Consider the following 23,263-nt stretch of genomic DNA (forward strand, 5'->3'; position numbering starts at 1 on the left):
ATAACATCTTCACAAGAAACTCAAAATGAGCCTAACAGCACAAGCAGAAGTTAATACCGCACCAGTACTGGCTGAGGGTAAAAATAAGGCATCCCTCCTCTTTGGGTATGGCATATGAAGGACTAGGAAAATAACTAACAAATTTTGCATAAAAAGACAATAAAAAATGCTAAGTTAATAAGCCAATTGTAATTAGAACATAGTACAATGCATAAAAGAACAGAAACATATTCAATAACATAAAACACAAATAATAAAAAAAAAATAAACAGAAGAACAACCCTGGTCATACCATAATGGGGATAGAGGGTGATTTAGATTAGATTAGATTAGATTAGATTAAATTAGATTAGATAGATACTTTATTAATATAATGATGTTGTGATCAACAGCGGGTAATCTTGAGCAATTTCTGTACCAAGAATGTGTTTTAATTTTTGGAGTTTTAGTGCATGCAAATTGTTTTTGTGTTTATTTTGTCATTTTCCTTTAATTTTGTATTTAGTTAATAATTATCATTGTGATATTTTTATGTTTTTGCATTGGCATTTTGTGTTTGTGTGTTTTTTCATGGCCAGGCCATATTGTATACAATCATTGCTCTCATTGGTAGTCATGTGACAGGTTATTGCATCCTACTTGTATAAGAGGGTGGTGTGGTACACACAGTGTCCCAGTTTCTGGAGGTTGTGGGGTGGGGGGTCTTGTGTGTGTTGGGCTAGTGAAAAATCTTCCTAAGAATCCAGGGCTTTGGTTATGTAAATTGATTTTATGTTATTCACATTTTGAGCTTTAGTATTCGTAGTATTCATTAATCTACTTTGTTTTTGAGCTCTGCCCATTTACCTCGACAAAACTTTGTCTTGCCCCTATTGCGGTGCCTTTATTTCTTCAGCCCACAAGTTGTAAATCAGTCCTTCAGGACATGCTATTTCCATCTTTAAGTGAGTGAGTACCAATGTTGTTTCTTGCCCTAGTGTGTATATAAACACAGGGAACTCCACTTTCTTTATTACATCTTGCCTGAAGAAATGGCCTGAATTGCTTCGAAAGCTTGCATATTGTAATCTTTATAGTTAGCCAATAAAAGGTGTCATTTTGCTTGACTTTTCACTACATTCATAATGGCTAACACGGTACAACACCCTTGTACTACATCTGCTTGGAACAAAGATTTTATGATTGGCTATGCATGATCATTTTTTATGCTCATTCCTGCATGGTTTTGGATCCATGTCTATTTAGAAGGTTTCAATACATTAATGTTGGTATTGCACACATAGTTTCAAAGTTAATCATTTATTTGCATCTTGCTGATATACCATTGGATTTTGCCATGGGCACCACCACTTTGTGAGTTTTGCATCAGTCATTTCTATGACAAATCTCTGAGAATTCCCTTGAAGAGTACTTTCTTGTGACATCACCCCAGTAACAGTACCAAGATCACCCATTATAGTTCCAAGCTATCTAAGTCTGAAGATAGGTCACCTGCTTTAGTATTTCTTAAAAAGCTGTGTTTCTGCATTCCTTGTTATCAACTTTTTGCTGTTGTCCCTGACTTTGTTTTTGATGTTACATTTTGGTTTTGACGTTAGTGTTTTTAAATCTCTGGCTTTGACCTCTGCTTGCTTTATTCACTCAATTATCCCCCACTGTCTCTTGGGAGTCTGTACGTGTATAATATCCTGGTCCCAGTCCTTTCTAATCTGTTGGTTTTCCACCACTAACAGAACAAAGAGGGTGCAAAGGAGTAATATTAAGGGCATTTACTATCCATTCAGAGTATACAAACACATGTTAAAAGAGTGTATGTGTAAAGAAACACAACAAAATAACAAAAAACTATGAGCCTTCCTAACACTCGTCAAACTATTTCTGCCCACTTACATAAACTAGCAAATTATTGGATTACTCCTTCCAACCTCTCCTTTGGTCTCCTTCTTTTCCTCCTCCAACTTCTTGTCCTTCTCTGTACTAGACAAGCCTTCTGCTACTCCCTCGATTCCACGCTCACCTAACTGAAGATAGCCTGGACTCAGGAGGACTTCCAGTATAATTCCTTATTCTGCTGGGTAGCACATTCAGGTCAAATCTAACCTCATAGAATACCTGACTGCTACACAAAGTACATCTGCCAGATGGCTTTGCAGGGCCCTGGTCTCCAGTGTTAGGATACAGCTGCTGCTAACTGCTTAAATGGGCATCTGAGACAACATTACAGTGCAAATTCAGCCATAATTCCTTTAATCTGGCAGCAACAGTGTTGGTTGTTCTGCTGCTTGCCTGTACAGTGTATTTACTTTTCTCCTTTTCAATATTTCTTCTACAATGCCCATACTACAATGCATGCCCATTTAAACCTTACTCCTACATACAACAAACAAACCAGCCACTCAAACCAACATTTTACACCAACACAGAATTAATTAAAATATCACACCAACCTGTAACTACAAATGTTACATCACAGTCACCAATGCTACTAACAGTATCACCGATGCTATAACTCCTCTATAATTTACAAAAGCAGAACTGTAATGTTTTCTGTAGCTAGAGGCACTCTTTGTCTGAGGATTGTAATTTTCAATTGCCGCTAATTGATGTCTTTCTCAGGGTGCATGTATGGCTAAAGCTAACTATTTGGCCAACTTGTTTGTTGATAGAGGTGAGAGATTCAAAATCACAAGGCGTCTGATTGGTCGCTATACATGTACAATATCATGTGCTGTGCAATGTCTGTATACATTAGTAAAATGAGAAATCACTAACATCTACAATATGGTACAAACATTTGACATATAAGTCGGGACATTTAACTTGGGGCTGTAAAATTCAGAAAATTTGACTATTCTACTGATTTCACATGCAAATTACAAGTGATTAAATATTTTAACAGAGAAACAGTTAAAATTTATGTGTTTATGTTTTAAATGGTCTGCAGGCTTCTAATATTAGAAAAGACGAAAATTATTTATTATTATTTTTTTTAATTTCAAGTGCATTTTTAGAGCTTGTTTCACTATATCATTCCATGCATCAAAACATAAGAGCTAAAAGAGTACTCCAAAGTGACACATCCTGTAGAATACAAAGAGATCTTAGTCTTTTCATAAAATGTTTCGTGACATTTTAGACAACATTCTTTTGAAGAAAAGCTAATAGTTCAGTTAACAATAGTTTGCTTTGGAGGCCTTGTTGATCTCAGAAGTAGAGCGGAAATCACAAAGAGAATTACAGTTGATGCTGTATGGCACTTTTAAAAATGATCCTATTCAGGCTTTTAGAATGTCTGCAGAGCAGAGGGGAATCACATGAGCTAAGACAGCAGCTTCAAGGACCTAAACACGAAATGAAAACAATAAGAGGGTGGCACTTTTAATTTCTGTTGCAGTAAATAGTTTTAAAATGAAAAAATTCTTGTCTAGCCACATACTTGTATCTATTTAAAGACGCAAAATTAACAAATGGAACTGCAGAATGTGGCAAGTGTATTTTCAGATTTGAATTAATGGCCATTAAACTGTGGAGAAAACTTATTATTTAAATTACATTTCGGTGAAGCTAGAAAAGGTATTCCACTTGCAGTCTACTGATTCGCCCTTGTTGTTTGGACGAATTCCTTATATTTAGGTCTCTACAGTTTAACAAGCTATTCATTCCTGGGCAGTCATATTTCATATTGAGTCTAATTAATGTCAATAGAGAGCAGCTAGCAGCATAATTTTTTTTAATTTTAAATGCTACTTTACCTGCAGAAAGGGGACTGGTTGAATATGGAGGGAAAGACATGGAAGTGCTCCACAGTCACACTGAGCTCATCTACTGTTTTACTAGCCATGAGGAAGCACACTGCTCAGAAGAAGAACTTGAATTTTATATTACCTCTGAATATGCTGAATGCATTCCACAGGTGTGGAAGGGATATACACAATCAATTCATCCTCTGATTGGATACAATGAGAATCATTTTCCTCCGTATCTATTAAATGCATCACATTATAATGGACAAACTGGTGAGGAAGGCAGGCTTTATTGTAGGAACGGAGCTGGACAGTTTGACATACGTGGCAGAGCGACGGGCGCTGAGCAGGCTCCTGTCAATAATGGAGAATCCACTGCATCCACTGAACAGTATCATCTCCAGACAGAGGAGCAGCTTCAGTGACAGACTGAGGAGATCGTTCCTCCCCCACACTATGCGACTCTTCAATTCCACCCGGGGGGGTAAACGTTAACATTATACAAAGTTATTGACTGTCTGTATACCTGCATTGTTATCACTCTTTAATTTAATATTGTTCTTTATCAGTATGCTGCTGCTGGAGTATGTGAATTTCCCCTTGGGATTAATAAAGTATCTATCTATCTATCTATCTATCTATCTATCTATCTATCTATCTATCTATCTATCTATCTATCTATCTATCTATCTATCTATCTATCTATCTATCTATCTATCTATCTATCTATCTATCTATCTATCTATCTATCTATCTATTACCAGTAAAGACATGTAGAGACTGAGGACACTGCATTTGTGTTCTTTTATGTATATAGCTTGTTTAGGAATTATAATAGTGGTTATCTTGTAAAATTTACATTACTAAATGTTTAAATAATGTAAAGTGTTATTTAATTGTTTTTTGATATAAGTAATTAGTGACACTTTTATGCCAAAGTAAGTGATTTTGATTAATAAAAGCTTGTTAGGAAATCTGAAGGCCATTATGTAGGTTCTGTCTGCTTTTGAACATGATTGATACAGCTAAATTATTGAAATATTTTGCAAATAAATCACACAGAGGGATAAAAAAAACCCACTATATGTACTGTATAATCTATTTCAAAAATTAATCAATTTCAGCATAATCCTTCGACATACTCTTCATGAATACTGGCTAATTCATATTTATAGCAATAATACATTAAAAATGAAGAACAAAGCCCTATATTTACCTAAATAAATGCACATATATCAAGGTTTTCTTGCCCCTCTCTACTGGGTAGGTTGGCTTTTTAATAATAATAATAATTCTTCACATTTATATAGTGCTTTTCTCACTACTCAAAGCGCTCTCCACACAGGGAGGACCCAGGAAGCGAACCCACAATCTTCTTACTGCAAAGCAGCAGCACTACCACTGTGCCACCTGTGAGAATATTTTCCCCTTGTCTACTATAATCAAAACACTTTGCTCACCTTCTTATTCTGCTCAGTTTTCTACTAGTGAATATTTTGACACAGACCTATGGGGAGCCTATGACAGCCATTAAATAATTGATAGTTATGGTCACATACTGCATAGAAAGACATAGCAGCACCTGAGGCTGTGCAGAGGAGAGAAAGCAAGTGCAATTCATGATTTAAAGACATATCCTACTCTAACAAAGTCAGAGAATTACATCTGTTTAGTCTCAAACAAAGGAGATTATGTGGGGACCAAATCCAGGTCTATGAAAATTTGCAAAGGCATTGATTTAAGTTGATCCAGCACCATTTTTTCAACTTAATGATGAATCACATACTCAAGGACACCAATGAAAATTAAGCAGAAATGCATTTAGGACTGAAGCTAGGAAACACTTCTTTACTCAGAGGGTTGTGGGAATCTGAAATAAACAACTGAGTCATGTAGTTGAAGCAAAACCTTGACAACTTTTAAAAAGTACCTGGATGAGATATTGGACCAATTTAGCAATTACATAAATAAACAAGTTTGATGGACTGAATAATCTCTAGTCTCAAATTTCTAGTGTTATTCTGCTCTGTATACAGTATATTGGTTTAGTAGCTTGTATTGGATATTGGTATGTGCTGTTCTGTGAACATGAATAACACAACATTAATGCTACATCACGCCTATAACATAGCAATTAAAGAACAATCTAAGGATATAACCACCACAGTATAATTAGGAGGATAGATGTATTTTTGAAACAACAAATATGAAAAAATTTAACAAAAGGAGCAAGGTAGATCACGTGGCAGTAATTAACAAAATAACACTAAACAAATGGTCCATTGCCTTGTTTGGATTAACAGAAATTGTCTATGTCAGGAGAGATGTACCAGATGAAAGGTGTTATGCCTTGAACTAGGAAAGGCAGATTGAGAAATGTGAATGACCGGGATAGGAAACATAAACCAAAGCCAAACTTGAAATCAGAGATCGTTCCTATCATTCAAAGCTACCAAAATGTGATAGATTAATAAAGTATCTATCTATCTATCTATCTATCTATCTATCTATCTATCTATCTATCTATCTATCTATCTATCTATCTATCTATCTATCTATCTATCTATCTATCTATCTATCTATCTATCTATCTATCTATCTATCTAGAATTGTACTGAAGAGACAATGCAAACAGTCAGAAACCAGAGAATCTAAATCCCAACAGCCAGAAAACACACAAACGTAAGATTGTTTTGTAAAGACATCCACAGACTCAGATGATGTCTGATACACCACTTTTTATATCATTGTATTGATTATTTTAATAATACCATGTTGTGATATGGTGGTGCCCATAAAATAAATAAATAAATAAAACAGTAGCAGAAACAACATCGTTATTTTTAATTATAACTAAAAACAATAATAATACAACGTGAAACAGGTGTCCAAGAACTTTCAAAGTACACAGAATCATAGCAAAATTATGACCCAAAAATGGAAAAAGCATCCAAACAGAAGAAACATTCAAATGAATAGAACAAGATCTCTGGGTGTGATCCAGCCAGGGGAAAATGAACAACATGTAGAGAGCAAAGTGACAGAGAGTATTCTTTGTCTCGTCCATTCAATCCCTGGTCCTTACCATTTTTAGGTGTATTTGCATAAAATTTGTGTTGCACCATTTGCAACAGCCATGATTGTTTTTTCTGTCTACCTGTCTGTCCATCTATGTGTCCGCATGAAATAATTGTGGACCAATTTTGTTGAAATGGGTCTCACTTCTTTTTCAAAGAAATTTGTCAAGACAGTTCAATTTTAACACATCATGCTGCACACAGTTTTAAAATTTCAAAATCTCCCATTAAAAAACATTTGACAAATTTGCAAATTTGCATATATAATAATGTATTTATCTTAGAACAGAGAAACATTCTGTGTGACTTCAGCTACAAATTAGTTTACTGTTTCAGTTTTACCTTAACAGGGGTTACACCAGCTTGTGTATTTTGTAGGTTTTCCCCTTTTTCACCCTCGATAGTCACTACTGATGGCAAACAGATCCCCAATTCAAGTTAATGAAACACCAGCAGACTTAATGCATGAAACACCAGCAGACTTAATGCATGAGTTAGGAAGTCTGTCACCGGCTGACTAAGTGGTCTTTGGACTGCAACCCTCTATTGTTAAGTCCAGCTTGGTGCTCGCAGGAACGAGTGAGGATATGAATGTCACTGCCAAGGTAAGTAAACCTCTCGACAAGGTTGACACTCTCTCCACAAACAGACACACTGCTGATGACTGTGCCTAAGAGGTCACTGAAGGCCTGGATCAAGCCCAGACACTTAGACTCTTCACTCAGTCTCTTGAGAGCCCCGATTAGAGCCTCCATTGACTCCGTGAAAATCACAGCATTGTCGGCAAAGTCAAGATCAGTGAATCTTTCTTCTCCAACAGATGCCCCACAGCCACTCGACCCCGCAACCTTGCCGAACTCCCAGTCCATGCAAGCACTGAACAGAGTAGGGGCAAGAACACACCCCTGATGAACCCCAGAATCAACTGGGAAAAACACAGAGGTTCACAGTACCAGTGTACAGGCCGGTCATGATATACAGTAACCTTGAGAGGATCCCACGAAGTCTCAGGACTTCACACAATTATCTGCAGATTATTTTGACTCATTATTACACTGTCACTGTAATTTACTAAGGAGACCAAAAATCTAGGTGACATGAACAGTTCTAGTTTCAGGCTATGTGTAAATAACTGAAAAATATGAAAATGCCCTGATTTTAACAGGCTGCCCATCTAATAAAACACTGCTTTGCCAAAACATTCTTAGAATATATTTAGAATAGAATATATGAATCTCCAAATTTTCCAACACTCTCATAGGGAAAGCTTGATTGAGAACTTGTGTTAAATTTCATCCAACACTGTGTGTAATCATATATGTTCATTTGTGAAAATGTTTTTTTTTTGAAGGAAGGGTTTATGTGTGGGCATACATGCTAAACAAGTGTCCTGGTTTAGAACTTTGAAAATCTGGTCACCCTATAATTTACCATCAGAGTGCCACATTCACCTGATATCAATAATGGTCACTTGCTGCAATAAAGTTTTCCTTTCACTTCTGTGATTCCCTAACATTTGCCATAACTGAACTGCATTGCAAGTTCTAATTTGTGAAAATTATAATGGCCAGACATGCTCAAGCACAGAAGGAATTCATTACAACCGTTTTTTTTTTTGTTTAGGTTATATTAATAGTAATTCCAAATTGTCTGTGTGTGTGTATGTGTTTCGATGTGTGAATGTGTTTCTGTGTTTGTGAGTGTCTTTGTGATGGACTAGAGTTCTGTCCACACCAGTTTTATGCCTTTTGCCCAATACTGGTTAGACAGCCTTTAGCCCCCATAACTCTGAAATGCACTGAGAAGGTTCTAGAACCTTCCTACTGAACTCTGCCCTTTGAGGGCCGCAGTGCTGGTACAGCCCTCAAATGCAACTGAATGTTAAGCCATGTGTACATTTTCTAACTTGTCATTTTTGAGCCACATTAGCTTTCCTTTCCCTTCCCTGTCTATTTAGGATATCAGTGGAGTTTGGGATTTTATTAAAGGCAATTTGTGAAGGGGCGTGTTACAATAGCTAGACTTTTGCATAAACTGACTGAGACTAAGCGAAGATTCATGTGGATCTCTTCTTTTGAGGAAATATTTCAGTCCTGGAAGCCAGTCCTTTGTACAGGTTCTTTTGCCAAGATATAGTATCTTCCTCTGGCCATACATTTACACTGGACAAAGATGCCAGTGATTGTGGACTAGGTGGCATGCTGTACCATGTGATGGAAAAATAAAGAGAAGGTTCTTGCATTTTATAGTCATAATCTCATTAGAACAGAGAGATGCTGAGCATTTCCATCAGTTTTACTGTGGACAGCCATCTGAGTTCAAAACATTCAGACTTCTGTTTTCAGCCACTAGATAATGTACCAGGGAGGTATGAAGCTGGGTGAAATTTTGAGCTGTCTGCACAGTTGAAAAAGACAGGCAAGAGGTTTACAGCCCTGCTTAATTAGAATGATCAGTGGCATAACAATAAGCAATCTGGGCAGAGCAGTTGCATTGGGGCCCATGGGGCTGGGGGCCCATAGGGACTATAATGTTGTTTTTAACAAGGCTCTTTTATTAACATCAGTGTTCTCTCTAGGGACCTTTCACTGGGCACACCTTTAGGCTGATTTTACAATCAACCCACTTTACAGACAGTTTGCCTGGGCATTCCACACCTCGCTGAATGGACAGCTCCAGCATATCCAGCATTGGCTGCAGGAGGGCTTTAGGGAGCAATGGAGGAAGTTACTCCTGGTGGGTCTCTAGAGACCTGCAATTGTAATGCTGAGAGGAAGTTGACTGATATGCTCTGCGACCATACTAATATTGGGAGAAAGAAGAAAAAAATAATGAAAACTCTACAGTGAATTGCATTATTTAGAGGAGTGTGTAATCTAGAGGACAAATGTGTGAGAGCTGAAAATTAATAAACACACTACAAAATACAACAAAACATTAAAAAAGAGCTTATTGAGAAAAAAAAACATACAGAAAAATCTGTACTGAAAGCAGCTGAAAGTGCTTCTTGAGTGTAGGGATTTGAATGAACAGTACCTCTCAATCAAAATTCTTGTGAAAGAGGAAGAATCTACTGATGATCTGCTTTGCAAAGATGTTCAGAAAAATTGCTGTGAATTACTGTCAGTGTGAGCTGTGAATTGCTGCGTGTTTTGTGTTGATTAAAGTGAAACATCTTCTATCTTCTTCATCCTCTTCATTTTTTCCTACTTCTTTGTGGGGTTGATTTACTTGATCAACCTTCTTCAAAATGTTCGGTCCAGAATCTGCTCCATAGTCAAACTTTTTTCCTTCAGATCTTCTTTTACTTTATCCATCCACCTCCATTTTGGCTTCCTTCACTTTCTCTTCCCCTGTACTTCCATTCCCATCACTCTTCTGCCCACGTATTCACTGCCTTTCTTCATCACTTGCCCATACGACTTCAACTTACTGTCCTATACTTTCTTAGATATTTCTCCTACTTTAATTGTACCTCTGATTGTCTCATTTCTTATTCTCTCCTTCTGTGTAACTCTACATGACATTCTAATTTCTGTCACATCTAACTTCTTCTCTTGCACTCCCTTTACTACAGCTTCATGCATCATTGTTGGCCTTACCATTGCCTTAAAACATTAATATTAACCTTCACCTTTATCTCCCAAAGCCTTTCTCCATTCTTCCAACTTCCTCTCCACTTTCTCTTTTCTGGTGCTACACAATGGCATTGGCAAAATCATACATAGGGGGATTCTTCTTTTATTCCATGACTCAACACATCCATAACCAAATCAAAGGACTTAAAGATCCCTGCTGCAGACCTACTCTAACTGGTATCTTGTCTTTTACCCCAATGCTGCTTTTAACCTGAGTCCCTAGTCCCACAGACATATCCTGGACAATCCTCACATATTTCTCTGGTACTCCTTTCTCTGTCACGCACCTCCAGACCTCTTGACGTGGCACTCTATCATAAGCCTTCTCCATATGCCACCATATGCAAGCCTTTGTATTTTTTTGATACTACAGTGATCCCTCGCTATATCGTGCTTCGCCTTTCGTGGATTTTTTGCTGGTTCGCGGATTTCTGCGGACAATGGGTCTTTTAATTTCTGGTACATGCTTCCTCAGTTGGTTTGCCCAGTTGATTTCATACAAGGGACGCTATTGGCAGATGGCTGAGAAGCTACCCAACTTACTTTTCTCTCTCTCTCTCTTGTGCTGACTTTCTGTGATCCTGACGTAGGGGGATTGAGCAGGGGGGCTGTTTGCACACCTAGACGATACGGACGCTCGTCTAAAAATGCTGAAAGATTATCTTCATGTTGCTATCTTTTGTGCAGCTGCTTCCTGAAACGACATGCTACACGGTGCTTCGCATACTTAAAAGCTCAAAGGGCACGTATTGATTTTTGACTGAAAAACAAACTCTGTCTCTCTCTCTCTCTCTCTCTCTCTCTATCTCTCTCTCTCCCTGCTCCTGATGGAGGGGGTGTGAGCTGCTGCCTTCAACAGCTTTGTGCCGCGGTGCTTCGCATACTTAAAAGCCAAACAGCCCTATTGATTTGATTGCTAGAGATTGTTTTCTCTATCTATGTGACATTCTGTGCTCCTGACATGCACTCCTTTGAAGAGGAAGATATGTTTGCATTCTTTTAATTGTGAGACAGAACTGTCATCTCTGTCTTGTCATGGAGCACAGTTTAAACTTTTGAAAAAGAGACAAATGTTTGTTTGCAGTGTTTGAATAACATTCCTGTCTCTCTACAACCTCCTGTGTTTCTGCGCAAATCTGTGACCCAAGCATGACAATATAAAAATAACTATATAAACATATGGTTTCTACTTCGCGGATTTTCTTATTTCGCGGGTGGCTCTGGAACGCAACCCCCGCGATGGAGGAGGGATTACTGTATTCTATAAGCAATTTCAGTGCAAAGGCTGCATCGATAGTTCCTCTCCCTAGCATAAAACCAAACTGCTCTTCTATTGTGGTGGTCTCATATCCGAGCCTTCCGTCTATGACTCTTTCCTAAATTTTCACTGCATGTGACATTAACTTTATCCCACTATAGTTTCCACAATCTTGAATATCACCCTTCTCCTTATAAATGGGTACAATCACTGTTCCTCCACTCCTCTGACATTCTCTCCTGTTCATAGATTTTCTGTATTAGATCTCGCAACACATCTACTTCCTCTTTTCCTAAACTCTCACACACTTTTGCTGGAATTTCATCTGGTTCTTCTGCTTTTCCATGTTTCATTCTTTTCAGTGTCTCCCTTACTTATTAGCTCTCCCTCCTTATTCTTGGTACTAGCCCTTCATTTGGGACTCCATTCCCAAATACTACCCTTGGATTGTCTTCATTCATGCTCATTTAACACCACACCTTGCTCATCTTTCATCTGTTTTATCTGACTAAAATCTTTCTCAGCCTTGTTCCTAGCCTTCTCTGTTTTAAAAATCATTCTTTCTCCCTCTTTTGTCTCTGTAAACCAATACATTTATTTAGTCTAAATCATTCATTTGTTCATATTAAAAACACTATCATATTAGTTTATAATGAGTAAAAGGTCAAGTCAGAAGATGACACTATTTAACTGTTTAAATCATAGTTGTGAAGTTAACAAATCATCAGCATAATTGTAGGTTTCCCACTGAGTCATTGTGCAAGTTGGTCCATCTGGTGAATTACTTTCTTCACAGTCTCTTTCAAATCCTTCCTCTAAACACCGCTTATAAGCCATCAACATTGAATTGTTTAAAAATGGGATTGGCCAGTGGTGAAAGATCATGGAGAGATGTGTTCCAGTTGTATGAAATACTCAAAGACATGACCCATGGACAAGAAAGTGACTTGAGCAATGGTGGCAGCTTTCCAACTTCAGACTCTATTTCCTTTCCTTTCCAACTTCAGACTCTATTTCCTTTCCTTTCCAACTTCAGACTCTATTTCCTTTTTTGTCCTCTTCTTTCTCCTCTCTATATCTAATTCAGACTCCTTTAAAATCCAGTGTGTGTAGAGGCCCAGAGCACTAATGAGGAAACTGGCTGATCTGAGAGCAGTGCATGTGAATGCATGACCTGCCAATTTCCGCATCAAAACTCAAGGGCCACTCTGCTATGCTGCCACACGCACCTACACCCCATCCAACCTGGGGCCGGAATGCACTGTTACTAAACTACAAATCTCCTCACTGCCACAGATCCCTAATGTGCATCATTACGAGCTTACGTGCTTGACTTATCTCTTTGATAATTTAATATCACATGAGCTGGGGCTAATTTATTTTTTTGGACTGGGCCCATTAAAATTTTAAATATGCCCTTGACAAATTTGAAGGACAACAGCCTATATGGGAAGACATGGCCCATTGTTATGAATAAATAAAAATCTTGAGTCTCAGGGGGACAACATGGAAGTTGGGGAGGGGACAGTGTGCCAAAGGTGCAACAACATCAGCTGACGAGTGTATTGGGTAACAAAACACAGAGCACCTTATATAAGCCTTCTATCCTAAAACCAACAAAAGAATTGTCCACAGCAGGAAATTTTGGGGTTAGAAAGCATTTCTGTATATTGGATTATTGGATTTATTGTAAGCAGAATGTAAGAGCTGGTGCTGTGGATGTGATTCTTACCTAATAAGCCTCAACTGCAGACAAAAGCATGATGTTGGTGAACCTATAGAGAGGGTGGCAATTGATGCATTTGGTCCTCCACATGTGCCGAAGGAAAGGAAAGGTTTCACCTTAATTGCTATGGGTTATTTCTCATCGTGGCCAGATGCTTATGCATCTTGCTTTGCAAAAGCTGTGACTGTTCCTACATCCCTTGATGAACAGTATATGTAATGTTATGTAGTTCAGAGTGAAATCCATTGTGACAGGGTAGTAATTTTGAGTCTAAAATTTTTAGGAACATATATAAGCATTTCTGAAACTGGATATCATGTACTACACCACTAAACCTCATAGTGATGGAATAATGCCTGAGCTTAGATCTTAGGATTTCCCTTTTCATCTAGCAATGTCAATGTGACTGGGACATTTTGCTGATGGGCCACAGGAAAGGTGTCAGAATGTATAAGGTATACTGGATGTAACCCCACATCTTCCTTTTAATCAATGTGCAGAGCCATGAGTTTTGCCATCTCAATATTCACATTTAAAAAATATCTGAAACATTTACCTTCCCCTCCTTATATTCTTGGACCACTTAACCTATTACACCATAAAAATGCACAATTTACTCCAAGTTTACCAAAACCACTTTACTTAAATGCTCAAAGGAACAGTGACAGATACCCAAATATTAAAAAAATACTATTATATACAGCAAGGAACAATCTGCAATATATATATTGTCTACCCAATTACTACTGGTGAGCTCACCCCCTATTAATTCTAAGATTCATGAATAATTTTTAACTCTCTGTTGGGGGCACAAACCGTAGTTTGAGTGCGTGGTGGCCAAACAAACAAAAACAGAACTGGCCTCTTCACTTGAATTGGCTTAACCCAAACCAATTAATAGCCAGCAGCTTTGCTGAAGCAACTTCTCCCTTACACCACGTTGATCTCCTATTGACTTCTTATCTCATCCCATCAAGAAAACACCCACACACCTGCGATTTGCCAGAGTTGAACTTGTGCCCTCCTGTCTCCTGTGTCATCGGCTCACCGACACATTCCTTTACATCCGCATGATGTTTCTTCTCCTCACTTAGGTCTCTTCATGTTCTTTGGTGTTTCTGAGTCACCTTTTCTCTGAGAATGTGCTTTGCTATCAGGTTTCAAGGCGCTTCAGCGTTTTGCTGAGGCTTTGCCTATCTGCGTCTTTTGAGCATTATACTAGAGCTTTTCCTTTCTCATTATTTTAGCATTTTGCTAAAACTTCCCATTTATCCTCTCATTGATGAACTTTAGCTTCTCTTTCCAGTCCCTTTTGCTTCAGCATTCAGGTAAAGTTTTCTTCCTTTTTACTCCCCCATCATGGTTACCCCTTCTTCTTCCTTCTCTTCCTTTTTATTCCCCCAATCCCATTCCAGTAACTAGCCTACCTACCTGTGGATAGACCAATCAGAGAGTGGATATCAAACTAGGCTTTATGCCCCTGTGCTGTTTATGTTTAACACGCCTTCATTCTTATTTTGTATTACTGAGTTAGCTTTATTAACAATTTACATTCTGCAATTTTTCAAAATTGTAATCTGTAATAATATATAATATATATATATAAATAATATTTGTAATTAAAATCTGTAAGAATTATGTTTCTAGACTTCTCTAGCGCCTTCAACACAATCCAACCTCTGCTCCTTAGGGACAAGCTGACAGAGATGGGAGTAGATTCATAGCTGGTGGCATGGATCGTGGACTATCTTAAAGACAGACCTCAGTATGTGCATCTTGGGAACTGCACGTCTGACATTGTGGTCAGCAACACAGGAGCGCCACAGGGGACTGTACCTTCTCCGGTCTTGTTCAGCCTATATACATCGGACTTCCAACACAACTCGGAGTCCTGCCACATGCAAAAGTTCGCTGATGACACTGCTATCGTGGGCTGCATCAGGAGTGGGCAGGAGGAGGAGTATAGGGACCTAATCAATGACTTTTTAAAATGGTGCGACTCAAACCACCTACACCTGAACACCAGCAAAACCAAGGAGCTGGTGGTGGATTTTAGGAGGCCCAGACCCCTCATGGACCCCGTGATCATCAGAGGTGACTGTGTGCAGATGGTGCAGACCTATAAATACCTGGGAGTGCAGCTGGATGATAAATTAGACTGGACTGCCAATACTGATGCGCTGTGCAAGAAAGGACAGAGCCGGTTATACTTCCTTAGAAGGCTGGCATCCTTCAGACAGTTGTGGCGAGCACCCTCTTCTGCGCGGGGAGGCTGGGGAGGCAGCATTAAGAAGAAAGATGCCTGGACAAACTGGTGAGGAAGGCAGGCTCTATTGTTGGCATGGAGCTAAACAGTTTGACATCTGTGGCAAAGCGACGGGCACTGAGCAGGCTCCTATCAATTATGGAAAATCCACTGCATCCACTAAACAGTGTCATCTCCAGACAGAGGAGCAGCTTCAGCGACAGACTGCTGTCACTGTCCTGCTCCACTGACAGACTGAGGAGATCGTTCCTCCCCCAAACTATGCGACTCTTCAATTCCACCCATGTAAACATTAACATTATACAAAGATATTGTCTGTTTTTTACCTGCATTATTATCAATCTTTAATTTAATATTGTTTTTTGTATCAGTAAGGTGCTGCTGGAGTATGTGAATTTCCCCTTGGGATTAATAAAGTATCTATCTATCTATCTATCTATCTATCTATCTATCTATCTATCTATCTATCTATCTATCTATCTATCTATCTATCTATCTATCTATCTATCTATCTATCTATCTATCTATCTATCTATCAAAATCTACCCAGGTTACATGTAGATACAGATGTATAAAATCTGTGACAGTAGCAGCTACTGTATACTACTAAGCAATGGTTCAGTTTACTTGAACACGGTAGAATGGTTCAGTATGGTTGATCCCAACAAAAAGTCAAACAGAGTTGAATCATGGTAGCCTCAGGATGTTTTACCGCTGTTCCCAAACACTAAGAATATCTAAGTTGTTTATATAGTTGAGTAATTTTGATTTTGATTATTCACTCATCCTACAGATATCAAGAAAAAGGCAACTTTCTGTTTCTTTTCCTGTGCATAAAAACCTCTTATGAAAACAATATGTTTCTGAACTAAGACATATTCAGAGCACTGAATCGCTGAAATGTCGACTCTTCAATTAACTCACTCTTCAATGAGAAGAGATATGAAATGAGAAATCACAGCTGCCAGATGATAGCTTAAAGTAATAAAGGATGGCTAATGACGAAGTGTTGGTACATCAGAAATATAATGTTCAAATCCCTCAAGTAACAATCATTTTGTTAAATAGTTTTACTGTATTGGCAACCAAATACATAAATAGTAATTGCTATATTTTTTGAAGAAAAATGAGAAAGAATGGCAAGTACCATAACATGTTTCAAACACAATCCATAAAACAAAACACAGCACTTTGCTCCACCTGACTCAGAGAGCTATACCACAAGAGAGACCCATTTATAGGGCTTCTTTGTATAGAACAGCAAATCAAATAGGAAGGTCTAGAATGCTTACTTTAAAATTATATTAATGATTTCAAACACATCCTTATAAAGAAGATTTATTTTTTCTAATTTTAGATAATATACAATATTACTTTCCCACTGAGTTACAGTAAGTGGACTGGGATTCTTCTAGTTCAGCCAAAATGAGCCACGTAATGTGGTAGAGGATATTAAAGCTGATATGTCATAGCACGATGGTATCCCACCTCATATTACCACAGATGCTTCTGTTAAAATGCTAGGAGTGATTTTAGATCCTAGGCCATCTCAGCAATATACAAAACCTTTTACCAAAAAAGTTTGAGACTAGATACATTAGGTGCGGAGATAATCAGATAGACTAACCTTGTGGTCGTTGATTGTTGTTATAAATGGCCGAATTCCATGAAAAACAGGATACAAACAGGAAAAACATGGAGAGAATATGTGTTGTGAGACATCCTGTGTCCTTCATTTTTCCTGTAAAGAATAATGGAACTATTTACTTCCCCACTGCAGTACATGTGTATCATTCTGTTCTTTTATAGCACATTACTGTACCAGTTTGAATCAAAGGATTTATTGAACTCTGACTGCCACACTTTCACGGCCATGGTCTATATACAGCACAGTGTCTACTGAAAAAAACAAAACATGATTCAATGACATGAACAACAGTTCCTGTTTGAATATTATTCCTTATTTGTGTAGAACAATCTCAGACTAAGATTTGTTTTGCTGTGGCATAGGTCTTCTAATACAAGTCCTGTTTATTTTCATCCACTTATTATTTTACTTGCACCAATCATTTAGGGGCCTTGGAAGAGCCAGAATGGAATAACAGTGTATCACAAGTTTCATACAAACACACACACACACACCCACTGGGCAGTTTAAACAATAAGAATTTGGACAGTGGAAGGAAATAAAAGCCCTTGTAGAAGAACAGTTCAACAGTATAACGTACATAGACAAAGATGTCCTGCCAGGTATTACACTTGGCACTGAGTACAGAATAGTAGCGCAAACATACTGCCCAATATTTGTTCCATTGCAGTACATTTTAAATCATTTTCACACCTTCTAGAGTCATTTTGTATGCACAATGCCTAAAATTGGGCTTACTCTAAGAAATGATGTGCTATACACTGCAAATGAAGGCAATCTTTGAGTGGCTTTTTGGAAAGAGAAAATTGTTTTCTTATGGAAATACAGTAACATCTTGACTAATCATACACAATGTAGTTCCCCTGCTCTCCAATGTTTTGACCAATCACAGATGATGTTCACTTAATTTCTTCCTCACTGAGTTTGCATTGGCCCCTTGCGATAGCCGCCACAAACAGACCCTGACCATTAGGAAGTTTTTCTTTGCACAGAGAATCAAAGATACATGGAATAAATTACCAAGTAGTGTGGTAGGACCTTACGCACCTTCAAATCTCAGCTTGACGCTGTTTTGGAGGAATTAAGTCAATAGGACTGGTGAGCCTTTTTGGGCTGAATAGCCTGTACTCACAAACTGCTTATTTCTCTGTTTTTGCTGTAACTATGTTTTAGGCACATAGAGTATGTGATGATCTTGTCAGTTTTAGGTAGAAATTAGCTTTCATGCACAGTTCAATTTTATCACTACTATAGATAATGATGAAAAAAGTAGACATAGTTAGGTAATCAGTTAATAGATTAAACAATTAAATAATTTCATTTAATTTAAAATGAGGCTATACCTCCTTTTGTTACGCATGATATCACTGTACATTTCTTTGTTAATAAAAATAACTAGCTATTCTTTTGTAGTCGATGAGGATACACTCAGTTTTCAACAGTCAATCATTTTTTGAGTTTGTCACATGCTGGATTTAGAAATTATCTAAGCAAAAGGACACAATTGCAAAACCTCATAGAGATAGATAGATAGATCTTCATTTGTCCAGGAGAGAATTTGGCATTTTACACAAGCTCTTTAAATAGATAGATAGATAGATAGATAGATAGATAGATAGATAGATAGATAGATAGATAGATAGATAGATAGATAGATAGATAGATAGATAGATAGATAGATAGATAGATAGATAGATAGATAGATATTTACACACATACTCTGTGGTCTAAACAGAATGACTAAAAAGGAAGGAAGGAAGAAACATTTTTAAATTTGGTGTAGCAATGGAAAATGCAAAGCACAAGGGCCTACGAGCTTGGGGGGGCCACTCTGGGCCATATACACTTTTTACAAATTTTTAATAACTTAACTAAAACAGGGGTTTCACAGTCTCGATGCAGTGGCTTCAATTTTCAATGTCTTGTTACAATCAACTCTGACCTTGATGGATGCCAGCGAATTGTCTGCTGCTGCCAATCTTCTTGCTGAACCCTATAGCACTGACATTTCACCGGCATTTACACTCAATTGTTGTCATTTCGTGCATGTTTTCAATCCATCCTGTCAACCAAGTTGACTGTTTTTGAAGTAGCTTAACTCTTGCTGATTGATCTCTGTGCACTGTCGTCTACTAGATTCAGTGATGTTTGCTCGGCTTATATGTTACTGCTGACTATACCAATGAGTGTTGCTGCATGTGAATGATTGTTCTCCAAGTTAAAGAGAGAGAGAGAGAGGGGTTAGGAGCATGCACTGATACAGTGCATTGCCGCACCCTCCACAAACCAACTCAGGATCCAGATTAGGACCCGAGTGCAGCCTTGCAATGGGTGATACCTCAGCACCCCACTAGTTCAGATGGAGTGGAACAGTGTAAGGTTTTTTATGGTGGCTGGAGTGCCAATTCTGCCACCAACCCCCAAGTTTTTCCCTGCAGGTTGGAGGGCCTACATGCAGGGATGGATGCAGATTAGCGTCATACCCAGGACGGAGCAATTGCAGGTTAAGGGCCTTGTTCAAGTTAAAACTCATCCAAAATTACCTACGAAACACCATGTCGCAAGACAGACTTAGTTGCTTGGCTGTACTCTCAATCGAAAATGAGCGTACCAGACAACTTGATGTGTCAAACATTGTTGAGACTTTTGCGCAACAGAATGCACGTAAATGAGTATTTTAAGGTACTAGTGACCTACGTTTTAAGAAGGGAGACTGGAGGATGTGCTCCAACTATAGGGGGATCACACTCCTCAGCCTCCCTGCTAAGGTCTATTCAGGGATGCTGGAGAAGAGAGTCTGGTCGATAGTCGAATCTCGGATCCAAGAGGAACAATGCGGATTCTGTCCCAGCCATGGAACACTGGACCAGCTCTACACCCTTGCCAGGATCCTGGAGGGGGCATGGTAGTTTGCCCAACCAGTCCACATGTATTTTGTGGATTTGGAGAAGGCATTCAACCGTGTCACTCGAAGCATCCTGTGGGGTGTGCTCCAAGAGTACGGGGTACAAGGCTCGTTGTTACGAGCCATTCAGTCCCTGTACAGGAGGAGCAGGAGCTTGATCTGCATTGGCGGTAATAAGTCAAACTCATTTCTAGTTGAGGTTGGACTCCGCCAGGGCTGCCCTTTGTCACCGATTCTGTTCATAAGTTTTATGGACAGAATTTCTAGGAGCAGCCAAGGAGTGGAGGGGGTCTGGTTTGGTGACCTCAGAATCTCGTCTCTGCTATTTGCAGAAGACGTGGTTCTGTTGGTTTCATCAGACAGTGACCTCCAGCTCTCACTGGAGTGGTTCGCAGCCGAGTGTGAAGTGGCAGGGATGAGAGCCAGCACCTCTAAATCCGAGGCCATGGTTCTCAGCCGGAAAAGGGTGGAATGCTCTCTCCGGGTTGGGAACACATTACTGCCTCAAGTGGAAGAGTTCAAGTATCTTGGGGTCTTGTTCATGAGTGAGGGAAGAATGGAGCGGGAGGTCGACAGATGGATTGGTGTGGCATCTGCAGTAATGTGGGCTCTGCAACGGTCCGTCGTAGTGAAGAGAGAGCTGAGCCAAAAGGCGAGGCTGTCGATTTACCAGTCGATCTATGTTCCTACCCTCACCTATGGCCACGAGCTTTGGGTAGTGACTGAATGAGCAAGATCGTGGATACAAGCGGCCAAAATAAGTTTTCTCTGCAGGGTGGTTGGACTATCCCTTAGAGATAGGGTGAGGAGTCCAGTTATTCGGGAGAGACTCGGAGTAGAGTCACTGCTCCTCCGCATTGAGAGGAGTCAGTTCAGGTGGTTCGGGCATCTGGTCAGGATGCCCCCTGGACGCCTCCCTGGGGGGATGTTCCGGGTATGTCCCACTGATAGAAGGCCACGGGGCAGACCCAGGACACGCTGGAGGGATTATATCTCCCGGCTGGCCTGGGAACTCCTCAAGGTCCTCCCAGAGGTGCTGGAGGAGGTGGCCAGGGAGAGGTAGGTCTGGGCTTCCCTGCTTAGGCTGCTGCCCCCACGACACGACTTTGGATAAGCGGTGGACAATGGATGGATGAAGGTACTAGTGATATTATAAGTAATATGATTTGTGACTTGCCAGTCAGTTCCATTTTTGTAAGTTTTAACAATTTAACATATCTGGAATCTGTTTTGTTGTGTACCTTAGTATGACTTACTGTCCATTAGTGTCACTACTATGAGGACTTGTGTAAAACAGGTCAATTGTGTAGTAGTATCCTGTCAGCCAGTGCTGTCGTTTTAATTTGTTACAGATTGAAATTGCTTCATTTTATAGCACAGAACAGTTTCCACTTTCTAGCTTACATTACATTTTAATCATCTTCTTTCACAAGGTTGTCTTGGAAAAGTAAGCGGGTCCACATTTTACATATATTTATGTACTACTACTACACCTCCCACATTCCATTCCCACAATTTATTTTATTTAACTTACAGTGGCTGTAATAAAGCAATTTAAAAAGTTATAACAAATTTCATTAAGAGAGCTGCTTTGTTTGTCACCAGTGTGTGATCTGATAGTGACACGGTCATGGACGCCACAGTCCAGCCGGCCCCTAAGATCCAGTTGCGAATAAATTACTAACAGTTAAACTAGACAGAAGGGGCCCACCTCAGGGCACTGCACAGGAGCCTTCAGCAAGCTAGCTACTCCACTGCCAGTAGCGTTTCTTGATACCCTTTTGCTGAATAATTCGTTGTCTGAAAGTCCTATGTCAAAGAGATGATGTACAGCATTGTTCATAATGGCACACATTGTGTTAATTCTCTCCTTTGCTATGACCTCCAGGCGGTCCAGAGTGTGTCTTAAAACTGAGCCTGCCTTTTTAATTAGCTTGTTGATCAGGTGGGCCTCTCTTGAAGTGATGTTACCAGCTCAGCACACCACAGCGCAAAAATTTGCACCATCATGGAGATGTAGAAGATGTGAAGGATGTCATTTAACATATTAAAGAAACGCCCTTTCTTATATAGTTCTTCTGTGTTCTGAGACCAGTCCATTCTGTCATTGATGTAGACCCCTAAGTATTTGTAGCAAAGCACCACCTCTACATAAAACTCTTACAGATTTATTTGGTATCAGTTCAATGTATAAATCAGTTCAATGTGTAAATCATTACACTGACTTTTTTTTCGGTCTCCCAATACCACTGCCAAAATATTGAAGTTTTCTATCTTTTATGAACAACAGACTAAAGGTATCTACATTTGTTCACCCCGTGGCTGCCTAATGGGTTTATCAAAACAACTGGTAAATTAAACTTTACAAGAAAACAATAAAAAATATGTTTTCTTCTAAATTAAAAATATGAACTTGTAAACTGTGAATAACATTAATAAATAAATAATAAAATAGCAGAATCACCTTTTAAAAATTGATCTAATTTGCAAGTCTAAATGTCTAGCTGCTCATTTATTTTTCCAATGCTTTTTTATGAATTGCAAGTAGAGTCTGACTCATGAACATGCACTCAACCATTTAAGTTATACATATTTAATACTTTATATTATTCCTCAGAAAACATCAAAGGGGGCCCTTCTGCACATATGGTTATGAATAACCTCTTACTGAGTCATATTTGTGACTGTCCTATAGTTACATGAAGACAGTAGCACAGATTGTTCCATTTAATTAAATAAAATTGTTGTCATTCTTATCATATTGTGAACTGATAGAGGGAGAAAAAATGTCCTACAACTGTTCTGTGAATTATTTATTTTTTAAACTTAATGAAAAACCTACATCAAATGGGTCTTTGGAGCTTGAAAGATAAATTAATTAACTGTAAATTGCTGCACTTTTTATCAACACTACCTTTATTTTAATCCAGCAAGGCATGGCAATAGCATGATTAGCTCCACTGCTTTACAGTTCTAGAAATACAAGTTCAGTTCCCACCAAT

General features: G+C 38.8%; 1 protein-coding gene across 3 annotated transcripts in view; it reads right to left on the reverse strand.

Annotated features, from left to right (window-relative positions):
* The window catches only part of hapln2 (hyaluronan and proteoglycan link protein 2), a 43,201-nt gene that overhangs the window by 14,759 nt on the left and 5,179 nt on the right, over positions 1 to 23,263 (reverse strand). For all 3 annotated transcript variants that reach the window (XM_028793996.2, XM_051923309.1, XM_051923310.1), the window contains exon 2: positions 17,336 to 17,449. In XM_028793996.2, coding sequence (XP_028649829.1) covers positions 17,336 to 17,444 — 109 coding nt within the window. In that variant the 5' untranslated portion in view covers positions 17,445 to 17,449. The remainder of the gene's footprint in view (positions 1 to 17,335; positions 17,450 to 23,263) is intronic.

Source organism: Erpetoichthys calabaricus, chromosome 2 (assembly GCF_900747795.2).
Source record: "Erpetoichthys calabaricus chromosome 2, fErpCal1.3, whole genome shotgun sequence".
Taxonomy (NCBI): Eukaryota; Metazoa; Chordata; class Cladistia; order Polypteriformes; family Polypteridae; genus Erpetoichthys; species Erpetoichthys calabaricus.